Source organism: Cygnus olor, assembly GCF_009769625.2.
Source record: "Cygnus olor isolate bCygOlo1 chromosome W unlocalized genomic scaffold, bCygOlo1.pri.v2 SUPER_W2, whole genome shotgun sequence".
NCBI classification, from domain to species: domain Eukaryota; kingdom Metazoa; phylum Chordata; class Aves; order Anseriformes; family Anatidae; genus Cygnus; species Cygnus olor.
The window spans coordinates 136,819-154,166 of NW_024429073.1; the positions used below are offsets into that span (position 1 = coordinate 136,819).

Genomic DNA, 17,348 nt, shown 5'->3' on the forward strand with positions numbered 1-17,348 from the left:
AAAGCAGTTGCCAATTCCTACTTTCTCAGGATGTTTTCCCCTTTTTCCAGACTGTTTTCACTTTTCCAGATGATAAGTTGCTGTTACATTTTCTTGTTTTTGCCCTTATCAATGGTATCTTCGGGATGTCTCTGATTCTTAGGTACACAGCTGCACTTCAAAGAGGCCAGCTTTGCCTTTTCAAGGATGCTGCTAGTTCCCAGACCTAGTTCCTAGGCTAGCAATTCTCAGGCTGACAGGCCTTTTCTTCTGTCAGTGTTTTAGCAGATATTTTAGCAGACATTTTCTGTCAGTATTTTTCCATTGGAGCCAGGTCACCTTTACGGCTGCTCCCATCACCATGCAGTGTCCATAACACCCTTTGTAAAAGATGAACAGTGCAAGTAAATATACTGTTGACCTATTTGAAATGCTGTTCTTGCAACTTTTGGAATGGGACTGTGTTCTAAATTTAAGTATGTTTCTTAGGAAGACTCCAACTATATATAATTTCTTACTAAAATTACAATGCATCATTTTTCTATATTGAAAATATTCATGAAAAATAGTGGAAATTTTGTGCTAAATGATTACACATACAAAAATGATATTACAAATTAACTTTATGATTACAGTACCATGTGGTTCTTAAACTGTATATAGCAAGCTTCTTTTTCTTCAAACTACATCTTGTTTTATTTTTTCCTGTTTATTAATGTTCTTGTTATTAGTCTGTAGAAGCTGCTTGGTGAAGTATTTGGAGGAAAACAACACCTGTCCAACATGTAGGATAGTTATACACCAGAGCCATCCATTACAGTATATCGGGTAAGTGTGCAGTATGAAAGTGTAAAGCAGAACCAGTTACTCTCTGGACTGTACAGACCTCTCAAATACAGCAAAGTTTCTCTTTAGATTTTTTTAAATTTGCTTATCAATATTTTAAATATATATAAAGAAGGTTGATTAGAAGATAAAAGATTTATATAAAGGAGGTAAGGTATTGAATTCTTCTGTGAATTTGCAATTCTTCTAAGGCAAATCAGACAAACACAGTAGACTTTATTGTTTAATTCCTGAGAGAAGTTTAATGAGATTTAGTCACTTTTAGTGACTTTTAGTTTTGTATGCCTGGATCATAGAAGTTACAAATATGGAACATATACTTGAATTACACTTTTACAAAATCTTTAGAACAATGACTAGCAGTTGGACAGTGGTTTTCAGTGACATAGAGGGTATGTTCAAAGACCGTAAATACATAGCATTATTGTTGATTTAGTCTTTCAAAGAACTGTTTAGTTCATAGGTGCAGATGAGAAATATGGCAGCAGAAAAGTTAGACTAGTGGCTTCAACCTCTTAAATGGAACAATCTCTGAATGTAAGGTTTGTGCCTACTTCTTTTCATTCCCACATGGAACTCCCTTACTGTGTGACCTAACATGATTGGGGTGTTATATCTTAATTTCCTTCTTTTTCAGTGTATTTTGTGTTTATTTGTACATTACCTTTCTTCAATGATTTCCTCTTATTTTAAATATTTCAAAGATATCGGTCAAATGTTTATACCACCTGACTTGGCTGGATCTGCACTAGAGATTTGTACCATTTCAACTTCCACTGATATAAATGTATTGAGATAGTGTGTTCACAATAGCTGCTGCATGTTGAATAGACTTGTCTACCTCCATGCAGTTTCTTTTTGTTTGTGACACTGCTTCAAATGTGCCTGTCTTGGTTCTAGCGCAGCTTTTGAAGGAGTGGTTGCAGAAAATTAATTTGATTCTCTCCACTTTCACTGACAATTCTGGATACTTTCTGAAGAACTTTCTGAATTGCTCAAAACTAAGTCCCCTTCAGGAGTCTGAAATAAGATTTTCCTTATACCTTTCGAGAATGACATAGAGACTGTACTAAAGTGTATTCTGAAGTATGACAAAACAGTGATGACAAATCCATGCCAGTAGGCAAGACGAAACAAATGGCATGAAAACCACACAGTGTGGTTGTCCTCTGTAAAGCTACAGGAATGCATCCGTGTATTGATTCAGAAGGCTGTTTTCAATGCTAAGAGAGGCCTGAGAGCTTGAACTCTAATTGACTAGTTAGAAGTGGATTTGACAGTTGTTTATGGACACTGAATGTACAGTATTGTCTGTTTAAAAATTGATCCCATTCTTTATTCTATTTTTTTTGCTCTATTGCTTCGAAAAATAAGGATGTCCTCCTAGGGGAAGTATTTTCCTGAGGCAGTTACAAAACACTGCCCCTTAAAGATGAAAACAGATAGCCTTTGTCCAACCTCTTTTGGAAGTCTGTTTTTTTCAGTAGAGAATTAATAGGGAGGAACTTTGTATTATGTTGTAGTTACAAAAATCTGTGATCTAATTCATCCCCATTGTATTATGTTTAAATGGCAAGATTTTGGTAGCGGGGGGGCTACAGGAGTGGCCTCTGTGAGAAGAGACCAGAAACTGCCCCGTGTTAGATAAGAACCAGTTCCAGCCAGCTCAAAAAGGGACCTGACACTGAGCAATGCTGGTTGTGCCTCTGTGATAGCATATTTAAGAAAGGCTAAGAAACAGTGCACAGCAGCTGTGAGAGGAACAATCCTGCAGACAATGAGGTCAGTGAAGACGGAAGGGGAAGAGGCGCTCCAGGCACCAGAGCTGAGATTGCTGGAACATGGTGACGCAGGTTGTCCCCCTGCTGCCCATGGGGTACCATGTCACAGAAGATATCCACACTGCAGCCCATGGAGGACCCCACACTGGAGCAGGTGTATATTGCCTGAAGGAAGATGCAGCCCATAGACAGCCCATGCAGGAGCAATTTGGACCTGTGCAACTGCAGCCTGTGGAGAGGAGCCCATGGACGAGCAGGTTGTCTAGCAGGAACTGTGGCCCCTAGGGTATCCCAGCTGGAGCAGTCCGTTCCTGAAGGACTGCACCCCATGGTACGGACCCATGCTGGAGAAGTTCTTGAAAAACTGCAGTCTGTGGGAAGCCCACATAGGATCAGTTCAGGAAGGACTGCATCCAATGGGAGGGACCCCATGCTGGAACAGGGGAAGAGCATGACAATGAAGGAGTGTGTAGTGGGTTTATGTGGCAAGATTTTGGTAGCAGGGGGCTGCAGGGGTGGCCTCTGTGAGAAGAATCCAGAAGCTGCTCCATGTTAGATAAGAGCCAGTTTCAGCCATCTCCAAAGGGACCCACCACTTGCTAAAGCCAAGACAAGAAGCGATATTGGTTGCGGTTCTGTGAGAGCAGATTTAAGAAAGGGGAAAAAAAAGTGCTGCTCTACAGCAGCTGGGAGAGTGAGGAGTGAGAAACAGCCCTGCAGACACCAAGTTCAGTGAAGAAGGGGGGGGAGGAGGTGTTCCAGGCACCAGAGCTGAATTTCCCCTGGGGCCTGTGGAGAGGACCATGGTGGAGCAGATTGTCCCCCTGCAGCCCATGGTGTACCACAGTGGAGCAGATTTCCATACTGCAGCCTGTGGAGGAGCCCACGGTGGAGCAGATGGATCTGACCTGAAGGAGGCTGCAGCCTGTGGAGGATTCCCACAGGATCAGACTCTGGATCAGACCTGTAGCCCATGGAGAGGAGCCCATGCAGGAGCAGGTGATCTGGCAGGAGCTGCCGCCCGTGGGGGGCCCATGTTAGAGCAGTTTGCTCCTGATGGATGGACCCCGTGGTACGGACCTATATTTGGAGCAGTTCTTGAAGAGCTGTTGCCTGTGGGAAGCCCATGCAGGATCAGTTCGGGAAGGACTGCATCCCGTGGGAGGGACCCCACATTGGAGCAGGGGAAGAGACTGACCATGAAGGAGTGGCGAAGGAGAAGACTGACTGCAACCCCCATTTCCCTGTTCCCCTGCACCGCTCGAGGGGAGGAGGTGGAAGAGGGTGGATGAGGGGAAGGTGTTTTCAGTTTGCTTTCTTTGTTTCTTACTTCTCCAGCTTGCTAGTAATAGGTAATAAATTTCTCTAATCTCCCTATGCTGAGTCTGTTTTGCCCGTGACGATAATTGTTGAGTCATCTCCCTGTCCTTACCTCAACCCTTGAGCCCTTTCCATCATATTTTCTCCCCCTTTTGCTTTGAGGAAGGGGAGTGAGAGAGCGGTTGTGGTGGAGCTCAGCTGCCTGGCAGTGTAAAACCACCACAGAGCGGCAGAGAAAGCATTATGGACTGACACCAACCCCCATTCTCCTTTCCCCTGCACCACTCGGGGGGGGGGAGGAGGAAGAAGAGGGTGCATGGGGGGAAGGTGTTTTTAGTTTGCTTTTAGTTCTCATTGCTCTAATCTGTTAATAATAGGCATTAAATTTATTTAATCTCCCTTTTGCTGAGTCTATTTTGCTCATGATGGTAACTGATGAGCAATCTCCCTGTCCTTATCTCAACCCACGATTTTTTTCATCATATTTTCTCCCTCTGTTCTGCTGAGGAGGGGGAGTGAGACAGTGGCTGCATGGTGCTTGGCTACCTACCGGTGTTTAAACCATAACACCCAGCCATCTGGGGAATACGTTGAACAAACACAGGAGTCATGAAACTCATGTGTCATGACTAAGAATACTGTTAAATTCTTATCTCTTCTCTCATGCTGGTGGCTAATATCATTCATTTACTTTAAAATGTTTTGGGAGATGTACCTGCAAACTGTAAATGACACTTAAAAATCCTAACCTGAGAGTCAAAGCTGGAGATTGGTACTGTAAACTCTTCTGGAGCTAATGCCCTGGTAGCAGCTGAGGCTGAAATTTTGCCTTCTATTGAATTTTATTTATAGTTTGGAAGTCATTGTAATGTTCTGGTCCTTTCAGGCAATGACTTGTTTTAGAGTAATCCAGAAAAGGGCAGCTTGTATTTACACTTCGGTTGAAAACATCAGAGTGCTACCTAGGTGAGTTGGAGAATGGAAGTTTAGAATCTTAACTAGTCCTGCTTTCCCAGTTCCTGTCTTATGTGTTGGATCAGTCTGTCCTTTTTGTTACACCCTTTTTAGCTAGATGGGATTCTGTGCTACATGATGGTGCTCTTGAGTAAAATTTTGATTAAGAGCAAACACATTTTTTTTCTTTGCTCCCTTCCTTTTTTCCCCTATAGTCTCCTTTCCTCATGTTTTTTTAAAAATCCCAGTATGGATAACTAAAAACCTAGCAACATGAGAGATTAATTAAAAGGGATAAGCAGCAGTCTAATTTCTAGAAACAGAAAAGTGTTGTTGTGGTTTAACCCGGCCGGCAGCCAAGCACCACACAGCCGTTCGCTCACCCGCCCCCCTCCCTCTCTGGGATGGGGCAGAGAATCAGAAAAATGAAGCCTGTGGGTTGAGACAGAGACAGTTTATTAGGACAGAAAATAATAATAATAATAGTACTACTAATAATAATGTGTACAAAACAAGTGATGCACAATGCAATTGCTCACCACCTGCTGACAGATGCCCAGCCTATCCCCAAGCAGCCAGTCCCCCCACCCCAGCCAGCCCCCCCATATAATTGCTCAGCATGACGTCATATGGTATGGAATATCCTTTTGGCCAGTTTGGGTCAGCTGTCCTGGTTCTGGCCCCTCCCAGCTCCTGCTGCACCCCCAGCCTGCCCACTGGCAGGACATTGTGAGAAGCTGAAAAGTCCCTGGCTTAGTGTAAGCACTGCTCTGCAGCAATTAAAACATCAGTGTGTTATCAACATTATTCTCATCCTAAATCCCAAACACAGCACCCTACCAGCTACTAGGAGGAAAATTAACTGTATCATAGCTGAAACCAGGACAAGCGTCTAGTGTCTAGAAACAGAAAAGCTAAACATACTTTTGTCAAAATTGTCAAAGAATTTTGAGAGTATGTTACTGATATACATGCTGGTAGAAACGTTTCTTACAGGATTCCTTCCTTTGCAATATAAAGACCATCCTTCCTAGCATTTCTGTTAAACTTCTGTCAGTTTAATTTTTTTTTCAGTTCTTGTCTTAGCCTGAACCTTGTCTGCATTCCTTTCCTGTTACTGTCATCTCCTGTTTGACATTTCAGTTATCCAAAATCAGTATGTTTCTTACAAGACTTCAGAGGTTTGTAGAGTCAATTTAATATGGAATCTTTTAAAGAGAAATGTTTTGAATCAAGATGGCTAATTTAAACCTTCATTTTTTTCCCTGCTAGTCATGATAGAACAATGCAAGATATTGTTTACAAACTTGTGCCAGGCCTCCAAGAAGGTAAGTTTTCTGTACGACCTGTTTTTACTGAATGTTAGATTTACACATAGTTCCTTTTCATTTAATGAAAGGAGGAAATGAGGAAAGTATTCATGGAAAGATGAAAAATACCATTTTCACTTGTTCCAGTTCTAGCACTACTTCTCTATACTTCAGTGCTTTTTTCAATTTTAGACTTGTACTAGCAGCATTACTGAAAAAAGTCAGTAATGAAAATACTAGTGTTGTTTCAGTGAAAAGTAACATTTTGTAAACCTAAATAGCACTACAACTTTTTCATGTTGGCATTCTATATATTGCATACATTCTTCTTTATTAAACTGTGTATGTATTCATTTCTTTTCTGCCAGGTTTGCAGAGTTCTAAGAGACAGAATATTAATCTAGCATAACTTTTATTTTCAGTTGTTTTCTTCTCCTAAAACATACTTAAATACCAAGGTACTTGCTAGCAAAACATTTGTCCTCTCATAATCTATTTTGACCATGCATCTGTTGAGCTAAAGGAATGCTTTATATTAATTATTCAGTATTATTTTTCAGTGGTGTGTTGCTACTTTTATTTAAGTAGAATCCAATCAAGCTGTCAGATGAGGACAATATCAGACATAAGGAAGTTTAGGTAAAGGGATTATTTTTAAATTGTTTCCAAGATACTGAAAAATCAGAAATCATAGAATCATAGAATGATTTGGGTTGGAAAGGACCTTTAAAGATCATCTAGTTCCAACCCCTCTGCCATGGGCAGGGATGCCGACCACTAGATCAGGTTGCCCAAAGCCCTGTCCAACCTGGCCTTGAACACTTCCAGGGATGGAGCATCCACAACTTCTCTGGGTAACCTGTTCCAGTGCCTCATCATCTTCATAGTAAAGAATTTCTTCCTAATATTTAATTTAAATCTACACTCTTTCAGTTTATAACCTTTACCCCTTGTCCTATTGCTACATTCCCTGATAGAGTCCCTCCACAGCTTTTCTGTAGGTCCCCTTTAGGTACTGGAAGGCCCCTCTAAGGTCTCCCCAGAGCCTTCTCTTCTCCAGACTGAACAACCCCAACTCTCTTAGCCTGTCTTCATAAGAGAGGTGTTCCAGCCCTCTGATCATCTTTGTGGTCCTCCTCTGGACCCACTCTAACAGAACAGGTCCAAGTCTTTCTTGTGCTGAGGGCCCCAGACCTGTATGCAGTACTCCAGGTGGAGTATCAAGAGAGCGGAGTAGAGGGGGAGAATCACCTCCCTCAAGCTGCTGGCCATACTTCTTATGATACAGCCCAGAATATGATTAACTTTCTGAGCTGCAAGTGCACATTGCTGGCTTATAGTCAATTTTTCATCCACTAGTACCCCCAATTCCTTCTCTGCAGGGCTGCTCTCAATCCATTCATCCCCTAGTCTGTACTGATACTGGCAGTTGCCCCAACTGAGATGCAGCGCCTTGCACTTGGCCTTATTGAAATAAAAAAATAAAAATTCAAAACCAGTGTTTTGACAGAAATACTGAAGGGGGAAATACAAAGTATGGTATAGTATTTAAAATCTATTTTATCTATAATAACATAATGGTGTAATAATAGCTCTGCAAATGACTTGGTAATATTATGCCTCTCAAGAATAAGATCTAGGGTAACGCGATTATGGCAGCAAGAGCAGAGAAGTAGCAAAAAGTGCTAATACTACTTTCTGCCTGACAAGCTTCTTTTACAGGTCAGAGGAGCATTTTAGAATACCTTGATAAATATTGGGCTATAACTTTATTACATAACTAATATGTACAATTGTAAACAGCGGAAATGAAAAAGCAGAAGGAATTCTATCACAAACTGGGTATGGAAGTACCAGGGGACATCAAAGGGGAGATATGCTCTTCAAAGCAACATCTAGATTCATATCGCAATGGTAAATGGTCTTATGTTTATTCTGTCTTGGGGTGGGGGGGTGGGAAACAGCCTGCCATTAAACTGCTGAAAGGATCTGTCATAGCTAGGTGTCTAGCTAATATTTATTAATACATGTAATTGTTGTATAATATTGTACAATGCTTGTTTGTGCATGTATATTGGACTATATATGTGCTCACCATCTTTGAACTCACCATTTGAGTCCAGTATTGTTGTTTTGCATCACACTTGTTTATAGAATATGTTCTTTTAGCTGGCTGTAATGTGTTCCTGGTGAAGATCTTCATTAGTATCTATGTGGGAACTCTATGATGATACTCTGCTTCTGGGCTGCTAGCAGAGCTGGTTATATTGAGGGCTGCACTATATACTTGTTCCCATTTTGACTGTGTGGGCCTATTGGCAGCTGATGTTGCTTAAGTAGATGGCCATGACTTGGAGGCAGGGTTATTTTTTATTAAGTTATTAAGTTATTTTTTATTCCAGTACTGAACTGTACTGACATAAATTTCAGAAACTGCTGATGTTAAGTATAATTTTGTGATAGAAATGGTGTGGTGGTTATATTAAGGTGTGTGTGTATTTATTCTAGGGCAAAAGAATTCTGAAATTTATGACTGTCAGGAGAGCATACCAGTTGTACACAATAGTGAATGATCCCTGATAAATTTATAGCAAGGTGTCTTGAATTGACAAGAAGCTTTTTTTGGGAAGCTTTGGATTAATGTCCAGGAAGGGTAGACGCATCACACACATTTCTGCTACCAAGAATAAAGCTGCTTTCCAACCTTTTTCCTGGTTAGAAGAGATTGGTCTGACAAACCTAATTACTTTGAAAAACAAACAAACAAAAAAAAAACCACCAAAAACTAGTTGCTCTTATAGTCTTGACTTTGTTTCAGGATTAATTGTCATCTGAGATGTCTAATTTAATTATTGTAATGCTCTGCTTTATTCTCGAAGGTGAAACTAAAACAGATGAAAATTCAAACAAAGAAACTTCTGAAGAAAAAGAAGATAATGACTATCATCGAAGTGATGAACAGGTGGGCTTACTTCTGATATAGGGCATTTCTTAGTTTTATTTTGTATTTCAGCTTCAGTCCTGTTCTACTTTAAATTATTATTTTTTTCCCTCTGACAGAGACAAGATACAGTGTTCTCCCATGCTTTTGTGTAAACTTGAACTTTGTCTTTTTTTAGGTAGCTGTGGGGAAATTTGGTTTTGAGATTTTAATTGAGGTTTGATAGTTTATAACTAGTTCTGAGTTTCTGGACTATCAGCTAAATTCTGTGCTGGTTTTCATCTCAACTAGATTTCAAGTCATTTGGGCTCTTTTTCTGAAAGGGTCTACTCTCATGCCACTCTGATGCATCAGGACTGAATATGTTTCAATAATTAGAATGAAAAGTCTTTTTTTATTTAGTATTTATTTTAATCCTTATCGTGTTAAGGGTATATGTGGACTTCCCACCACTGATACTCTCTGTCCTTCCTAACTCTCTCCAACACTTGATGTATTTCTTCACTGTCATTGATGGACTGTGATAAGAGTCTTTTGTCCTGTTTTCTGTGCCTGTTGTAGGAGGCTTGCCAGGTCAGGATGGTGGAGGAGTCGCTTGACTAGAGTCAAATTCATTCCAATAGGTGCTGGTTGCAGTTCATGATATAGCATATAGTCAAAAGACAAATCTTCATGAGTAATTATGGGTGCAGAGAAATTAAAATCACAACCTATGATTATGGAAAAGTTACAAACATCAATTAGAGTGATTAGTAACACTATAAACAATATCATCTATTAACAAGGATTTACATAATGTTTGCATACATACACACCCTTTCCCAACGTATAGAACTACCGTTTCAGGCATCTCATCGGGATGTATTTCAAAGTGGCGGATATCCTGTTCTGTATCTAGACAGGTATCTTGAGCTTTAAGGATGTTACTCTCACAAATGAAACCTTGTTGTTCTCGAACAACACATGTATTAACATCAACAGTTTGCCATTTATTTACGTTTCGTTGGGCACACACTCTGGGTTCTAATCCTAGTACAGTAATTGGTATATGGTATATATCGAAGCATTGCATATAGTAAAGACAAAGCCAACAATTTTTTTTGTACTCTGAATGATAAGTGAAGTTGATTAATTGCCACCAGGATTGAAACTCCTTTTCAAACTCTGATGCATTGTCCCAGATTACTTTGCGAATTTCAGTGGGTAAGGTTCCTCCTTCCCCTTCCCTAATGATGGCTGATATTACAGTTTTGGTTTACAGATAAGACAAAAACCAGAAATACCCAACAAATGAAATCAACTCTGCTTGGGAACGCTCTAGATTGGTATAGGGGAGTCCGTGATCCCAGATGTAGAAAACAGCATTCAGAGTAACTGGGAACAGACAAAAGAAAAGGTGCTCGGTTGTTATCCAACCAGCAGATTTTAGGTTAAAAGGTGGGTACTATCATCTAGTGCTGATTCAATGGAGTTTCCTGGAACTTTCACTTCCCAAGTGTAAAGGTTCTTTGGGGTTGTTAACACCATTAACACTGTCCCAGTCTGAGGCATTTTAACCAGCACAGGCTGACCTGCATAAAATCCAGTAGGGTATTTCCTCATTTTTACATCTGCCTTTGGTACCAAAATTTTAGCAGAAGCACAAAAAGCTTTCATCTTTGGACAACTATCTCCACTCCATCTATTGTTTAATTGATAGATGACATTGGACAGTCGCAGATGCCATCCAGATTCATGGGTTTTAGCAAATCGCTTGACTAACCCATTAGTCCGTTCAACAATACTGGGGATAGAATGGAGTATGGAATACCCACCAGATCCCCTCCTCCTTGGCCCAGTCTTGTATAACTACAGCTGTAAAAATTGATCCATTATCACTCTGAATCTCCTCTGGAAGGGGGATTGTAGTAAACCATTCCTTTAAGCTATGGACTGTACTTTCTCCAGTGGAAGCTGCAACTGCTGTGGCTATGGTAATTCGTGAGATGACATCCACCCCCACCAATATGTATTTTTTACCCCCTGAGGGTCACAGTGGACCTACGTAGTCGATCTGCCAGGTATGCCACAGTATTTTCCTGTCCTGGATATGCAGGGGAGGCACTTTACTCAAATGTGGTTTTTTTCAGTCTCAAAAGACATTGTGAACAGGCAATGGCCACTTGTTTGCACAACTTCACTGATGCAGGCCATCCTCGGCCTATGCCTTCTCGATACAAGTCAGTTTGTCCGGTGTGGCCTCATTTTACATGCAACCATTCGAGTAAGCGTTCCCATTAGTGGTCATCACTCATGACATCAATTTTCCATAGTCGTGTAAGGCTATCCACTTGTTGGTTAAATTGGCAGTAGTGGAAGCTGACCAATCATGCCCTTTTACCCAACCAATGTGCAGCACCCTTTGTTCTCTTATTTCTAGCAATTGCTTCCAGCTGTCAGTTTGCCAGACTGGGACTCTATTTACTTGCCAGTCATTGGCTGCCCAGTGGCCTATCCACTCTGTGGCTCCCTTGAAAGCAGTGTATGAGTCTATGTAGATATGACTGGCACTATGTTGTGCAGCTAATAGCATGCCCTAAGCTCTCCTATTTGCACACTTCCTCCACCTGTTTCACTTAACCTTTCCCCTGTGGCCGCTTCCAGTGCCATAGACTTACAATTCCACTCACTGTTTTGCCTATAGGATGATGCACTGGTGAACCATACTCCTTTAAGGTCACTGCTTTCCCTCAGATGAGGTGCCTCCTGAATTGGAGATGGTTTGCTTGGCTGGTTTTGGAATAACAAAGTGCTGTCTATATCTTTCTGCACTTTAGATACTTTAATGTTGCCTTCTGTAATAGGCATAATTTCATTGATACCTTCCAGATAGGCATACCATTTACAGCCCAGGTTTCTGGGCAATGCCTGCAGGTGGCGGTGTAACTTTACGAACTATATCTAGGAGACAGAAAGGTCCCTGGATGAACACACTCTGTCATAGAATCATAGAATATCTGAGTTGGAAGGTGTGGTGGTTTTACCGTGCTAGGCAGCTGAACACCACAACCACTCTCTCACTCCCCCTCCTTAGATGAGGAGTGGAAGAAGTAAAGGAAAGAACAACTCACGGGTTGAGATAAGGATAATTTAATTAAAGGGAAAAAATAATTATTAAGGAAAGAGTATTATTAATCAAACAATTTAACTAAAGGGAAAAAAGGGAAAGGGGAAAAGGGAGGGGGAAAAGGAAAAAAAACAACAAGTAAAGGCTATGTGGAAGTGCAGAGGAAAGAAATTACTCTCTATTTCCCACAAATGAGCGATGCTTGACCACATCCTTGAAGCAGGGCCTCAACGCATGTAGCCGGTGTTCGGGAGGACAGACGTTTTCGCAATGAGAGCCCACCCCTCCCCTCTTCTTCCTTTTTCCACCTTTTATTGCTGAGGGTGACACCGTATGGCATGGAATATCCCTTTGGTTGGTTTAGGTCAGCTGCCCGGGTGATGTTTCTTTCTCACTTTTTTGCCCACCCCCTAGAAGGGTTAGAGAGAGTCCTGATGCTGTGCCAGCACTGCTCAGCAGCAGACACAACACTGGTGTGATACCATTGCTGTTCTAGTTACAAGTGCAGAGCACAGCACTGTATGGGCTGCTGCAGGGAAAGTTAACATCCCAGCCAGACCCAGTACAACCTCCAGCCCTTATTCCATAACATTTGTGTCACTCTCAGGTCCCCCATACTTTAGCATATAAGTATTCTCATCACCATTGTTCCTTGTCCTTTAACAGATTGATAGGTAGGTATATCTTCTCATTCTATAGGTCTTTCTCGGAAAATGTTCATAAGAACTGTTGACGATTTAGTCTTCATCTGCCAAAGTGGTCACTCAGGGCAGGCGGAGTTGGATGTCTGGACGCCAGCACCAACTTAGCTCAAGTCCTTGTTGCACTTGCCCAGTTCCTTGCAAAGTTGACCTGTCGTTGATCCTGCAGTGTCTTCCTACAACATATAACTTAGATTACAGATTAGTTTTCTCTCAAGGTTAAATCTCCTTGAGGCACGCACTTGATATCCCCATTTTTTTGTATGATCCACCAGGTATACCCCGGTCCTTGGGTGAAGACAATCCCACGAGTGGGTTTGCCTTTTCCCGAGGCAGGAGCAACCAACACCGCCTTCCCCATCCACTTCCCTGCATGCACTACGGGGACTTTAGCTCCTTTCACCGTGTGTAGGGGTTTTGTTTCAGCAGGACCAGCACTGCTGTCAGACCCCCTGTTGTTAACTAGCCAAGTGGCTTCTGGTAGATTTATGTCCCATTGTTTCCATGTCCCAGCACCCAATGCTCGCAACATGGTCTTTAACAGTCCATTGTACCTCTCAGCCTTCCCAGAAGCTTGTGGGTGATAAGGGATGTGATACACCCACGCAATACCATGCCTCTTGGCCCAGGAGGTGACAAGATTGTTTCGGAAATGACTCCCATTGTCAAACTCAGTTGTCAGACTCAATTGTCAGACTCTCATTGTCAGACTCTGGTGTACCATGACGCCACAGCACTTGCCTTACTAGGCCCAAGATGGTGTTTCGGGCCGTGGCATGGTTTACGGGGTGTTTCCAGGCACCCAGTAGTTGCTTCTACCATGGTATGTACTGTTTGCCTTGGCGGGTTTGTGGGAGTGGTCCGATATAGTCAATTTGCCAGGCCTCACCATATCAAAACCCTAGCCACCTCCCCCTATTCCAGGGAGATTTTACCTTCATGGCTCTCTTGATTGCAGCACAGGTTTCACACTCATGGGTGACCTGTGTGATGGCCTCAATGGTCAGGTCCACCCCTCGATCACGAGCCCATCTGTATGTGGCATCCCTCCCCAGATGTCCTGCTGGTTCATGGGCCCATCGAGCTACAAACAGATCACCCTTACGTCCCCAGTCCAGGTCCACCTGAGCCACTTCAGTTTTTGAAGCTCGATCCAATTCTTCGTTGTTCTGGTGTTCTTCAGTAGTGCGACTCTTGGGCATGTGGGCATCTACATGATGTACCTTTATGGCCAGGTTTTCTACCCGGGCAGCAATATCTTGCCACAGTGTAGCAGCCCAGATAGCTTTACCTCTGCGCTGCCAGTTGCTCTGTTTCCATTGCTGCAGCCACCCCCACAGAGTGTTTGCCACCATCCAGGAATCAGTGTAGAGATACAGTACTGGCCATTTTTCTTTCGGCAATCTGTAGGGCTAGTTGTATGGCTTTTACTTCTGCATACTGACTCGACTCGCCTTCCCCTTCCATGGCCTCCACAACTTGTCGTGTGGGACTCCACACAGCAGCTTTCCATTTCCGATGGCTCCCTACCACGTGACAGGATCTGTCAGTGAACAACACATACTGCTTTCTGTCTTCTGACAACTCATTATATGGTGGTGCCTCTTCGGCACGAGTTACCTCTTCTGTCGGCACTCCGAAATCTCTGCCTTCTGGCCAGTCCATGATCTCTTCCAGGATTCCTGGGCGGTTAGGTTTTCGCATTCGAGCCCGCTGTGTAATTAACGCTATCCACTTACTCCAAGTAGCATCGGTGGCATGGTGTGTAGTGGGGATTTTCCCTTTGAACACCCAATGTAACACAGGTAGCCGTGGTGCCAAGAGGAGCTGTGCTTCTGTACCCACAACTTCTGAGGTGGCTCGAACCCCCTCATATGCCGTATCTCTTTTTTCAGTTGGGGTGTAATTGGCTTCTGATCCTTGATAGCCCCGTCTCCAGAACCCCAGAGGTCGACCTCAAATTTCTCCTGGGGTTTTCTGCCAGAGGCTCCAGGTGAGGCCATGCTCCCCAGCTGCAGTGTAAAGTATGCTTTGCACAGCTGGTCCATTACAGACAAGGCCAAGGGCTACTGCATGAGCTATTTCTTGTTTGATTTGTTCAAAGGCCTGTTGTTACTTGGGGCCCCACTCAAAATAGTTCCTCTTTTGAGTCACTCAATATAGAGGACTCACAAGCTGACTATAGCCGGGAACATGCATTCTCCAGGATCTCACAAGGCCTAGGGAAGCTTGTGTTTGCTTTTTTCTCGTTGGCAGAGACATAGCTGTTATTGTGTTGATCACATCCATTGTGGCAACGCCCATCCTGCCACTTTACCCCCAAGACCCGGATTTCCTGTGCAGGTCTCTTGACCTTACTCTGTTTAATGGCAAAACCAGCTTTCAGGAGAATTTCGATTTCCCTTCCTCAAAAATTTCTTCTGCTGTGTCACCCCACGCAATGATGTCATCGATGTACTGCAGGTGTTCAGGAGCTCCCCCTTGTTCCAGGGCAGACTGGATCAGTCCATGGCAAATGGTAGAGCTGTGTTCCCACCCCTGGGGCAGTCGATTCCAAGTGTACTGAATGCCCCTCCAAGTGAAAGCAAACTGCGGCCTGCATGCTGCTGCCAAAGGGATGGAGAAAAATGCATTAGCAATATCAATTGTGGTGTACCACTTGGCTGCCTTTGACTCTAGTTCCTATTGGACTTCTAGCATGTCCAGCACTGCAGCACTCAGCGGTGGCGTGACTTCGTTCAGGCCGCGATAGTCCACCGTTAGCCTCCACTCGCCATTAGACTTTCGCACTGGCCACATAGGACTATTAAAGGGTGAGAGAGTCTTGCTGATCACTCCTTGGCCCTCCAGCCAATGAACCAACTCATGGATGGGAATCAGGGAGTCTCGGCTGGTACGATATTGCCGTCAGTGCACCGCTGTGGTAGTGATTGGTACCTGCTGTTCTTCAACCTTCAGCAATCCTACAAAGGAAGGGTCTTCTGAAAGGCCAGGCAGGGTAGACAGCTGCCTAATCTTCTCTGTGCTCAAAGCAGCTATGCCAAAAGCCCACCGGTACCCTTTTGGATCCTTGAAGTATCCTCTCTTGAGGTAGTCTATGCCAAGGATGCATGGAGCCTCTGGGCCAGTCACAATGGGGTGCTTTTGCCACTCATTCACAACTAGGCTCACTTCAGCCTCCAATACAGTTAGCTGTTGGGATCCCCCTGTCACTCCAGAAATACAGATGAGTTCTGTCCCTTGGTAGCCTGATGGCATTAAGGTCCATTGTGCGCCAGTGTCCACTAGAGCTTTGTATTCTTATGGTTGCAATGTGCCAGGCCATCGGATGCACACAGTCCAATAAATCTGGTTATCCCTCTCCTCTACCTGGCCAGAGGCAGGGCCCCTCTAGTCCTGGTTGGAGTGTCTGCCACTTAATTCTTGCAAATGAGAAGCAGAGGTCCCTTCATCAGGGTCAAGAATAACATCAGCCCTTCTACTGCCTCTGGGGAACTGCCCAACAGAAACTGGAGCAGCGTTTTTCTTAGGAGCCCCTCTTCTTGCTGCTGTATTTCCTTTCAGTTCACGTACCTGAGCAGCTAGGGTTGAAGTAGGTACACCATCCCATTTCCTCATATCTTCCCCGTGGTCATGCAGATAAAACCACAAGGTGCCACATGCTGTGCGTCTTGGGTACTCTCTCTCTCGAGCAGGAAAATACTGATTCTTAGTGGCTGAAATATCATTCCATCTGGATGAGGAGGGATATGCTCATTCTACGAGGTGGTCAAGTCTTTCGGACAGTTTCTCCACAGCTGAGATACAGACCCGTAGTGGAGCAGAGAGATTGCCTTCATATTTCTGAAGCTGGCAGGACAGATTATACACTGTTGGTCCCATCCCCTCATCCCAATTAAATATTGCCAGCGTACTGGCATGTGATGATGGTGCACTCCGCACAAATTTATGCCACATGGATGTTGTGCACTGGACTTCATCGGGATCTTGAGGTGTCTGGGCATTGTCCAAATCACTATAAATCATCTCCAGCACAGCTAATTCCCGCAGATGCTGGAGACCTTCATCCATAGTGGCCCACTTGCCTACTTGATATACAATATCTTCCTTATGGGGATACCTTTCTTTCACAGCTGCCAGGAGTCGCCTCCAGAGGCTGAGAACCTGTGTCCCTCTCCCAATTCCTTTGTCAATGACCCTTTCTCTAGAGAGGGATCCCAGCTGCTTGGCTTCATTGCCTTCTAATTGTTGGCTATTGGCCCCAGCATCCCAGCATTGAAGCAGCCAGGTGAGGATGTGTTCACCTGGGTGTCGACCATAACCCTTTCATATTTCTCGCAACTCACTCAGGGATAGGGATCGAGTGGTTTCTGATTTGTTTATGATTTCCATCTCTTCTTCCTGCTGTTT

The 17,348-nt window shown here is 43.4% G+C and overlaps 1 protein-coding gene across 4 annotated transcripts in view; it reads left to right on the forward strand.

Annotated features, from left to right (window-relative positions):
* Positions 1-17,348, forward strand: part of LOC121062913 (polycomb group RING finger protein 3-like) — a 144,155-nt gene that overhangs the window by 59,719 nt on the left and 67,088 nt on the right. For 2 of the 4 annotated variants that reach the window (XM_040543211.1, XM_040543213.1), the window contains exons 4-8: positions 711-807; positions 6,153-6,208; positions 7,901-7,912; positions 7,994-8,104; positions 9,070-9,152. In XM_040543211.1, coding sequence (XP_040399145.1) covers positions 711-807; positions 6,153-6,208; positions 7,901-7,912; positions 7,994-8,104; positions 9,070-9,152 — 359 coding nt within the window. The remainder of the gene's footprint in view (positions 1-710; positions 808-6,152; positions 6,209-7,900; positions 7,913-7,993; positions 8,105-9,069; positions 9,153-17,348) is intronic. The other 2 variants (XM_040543212.1, XM_040543214.1) reach the window with 1 other exon arrangement.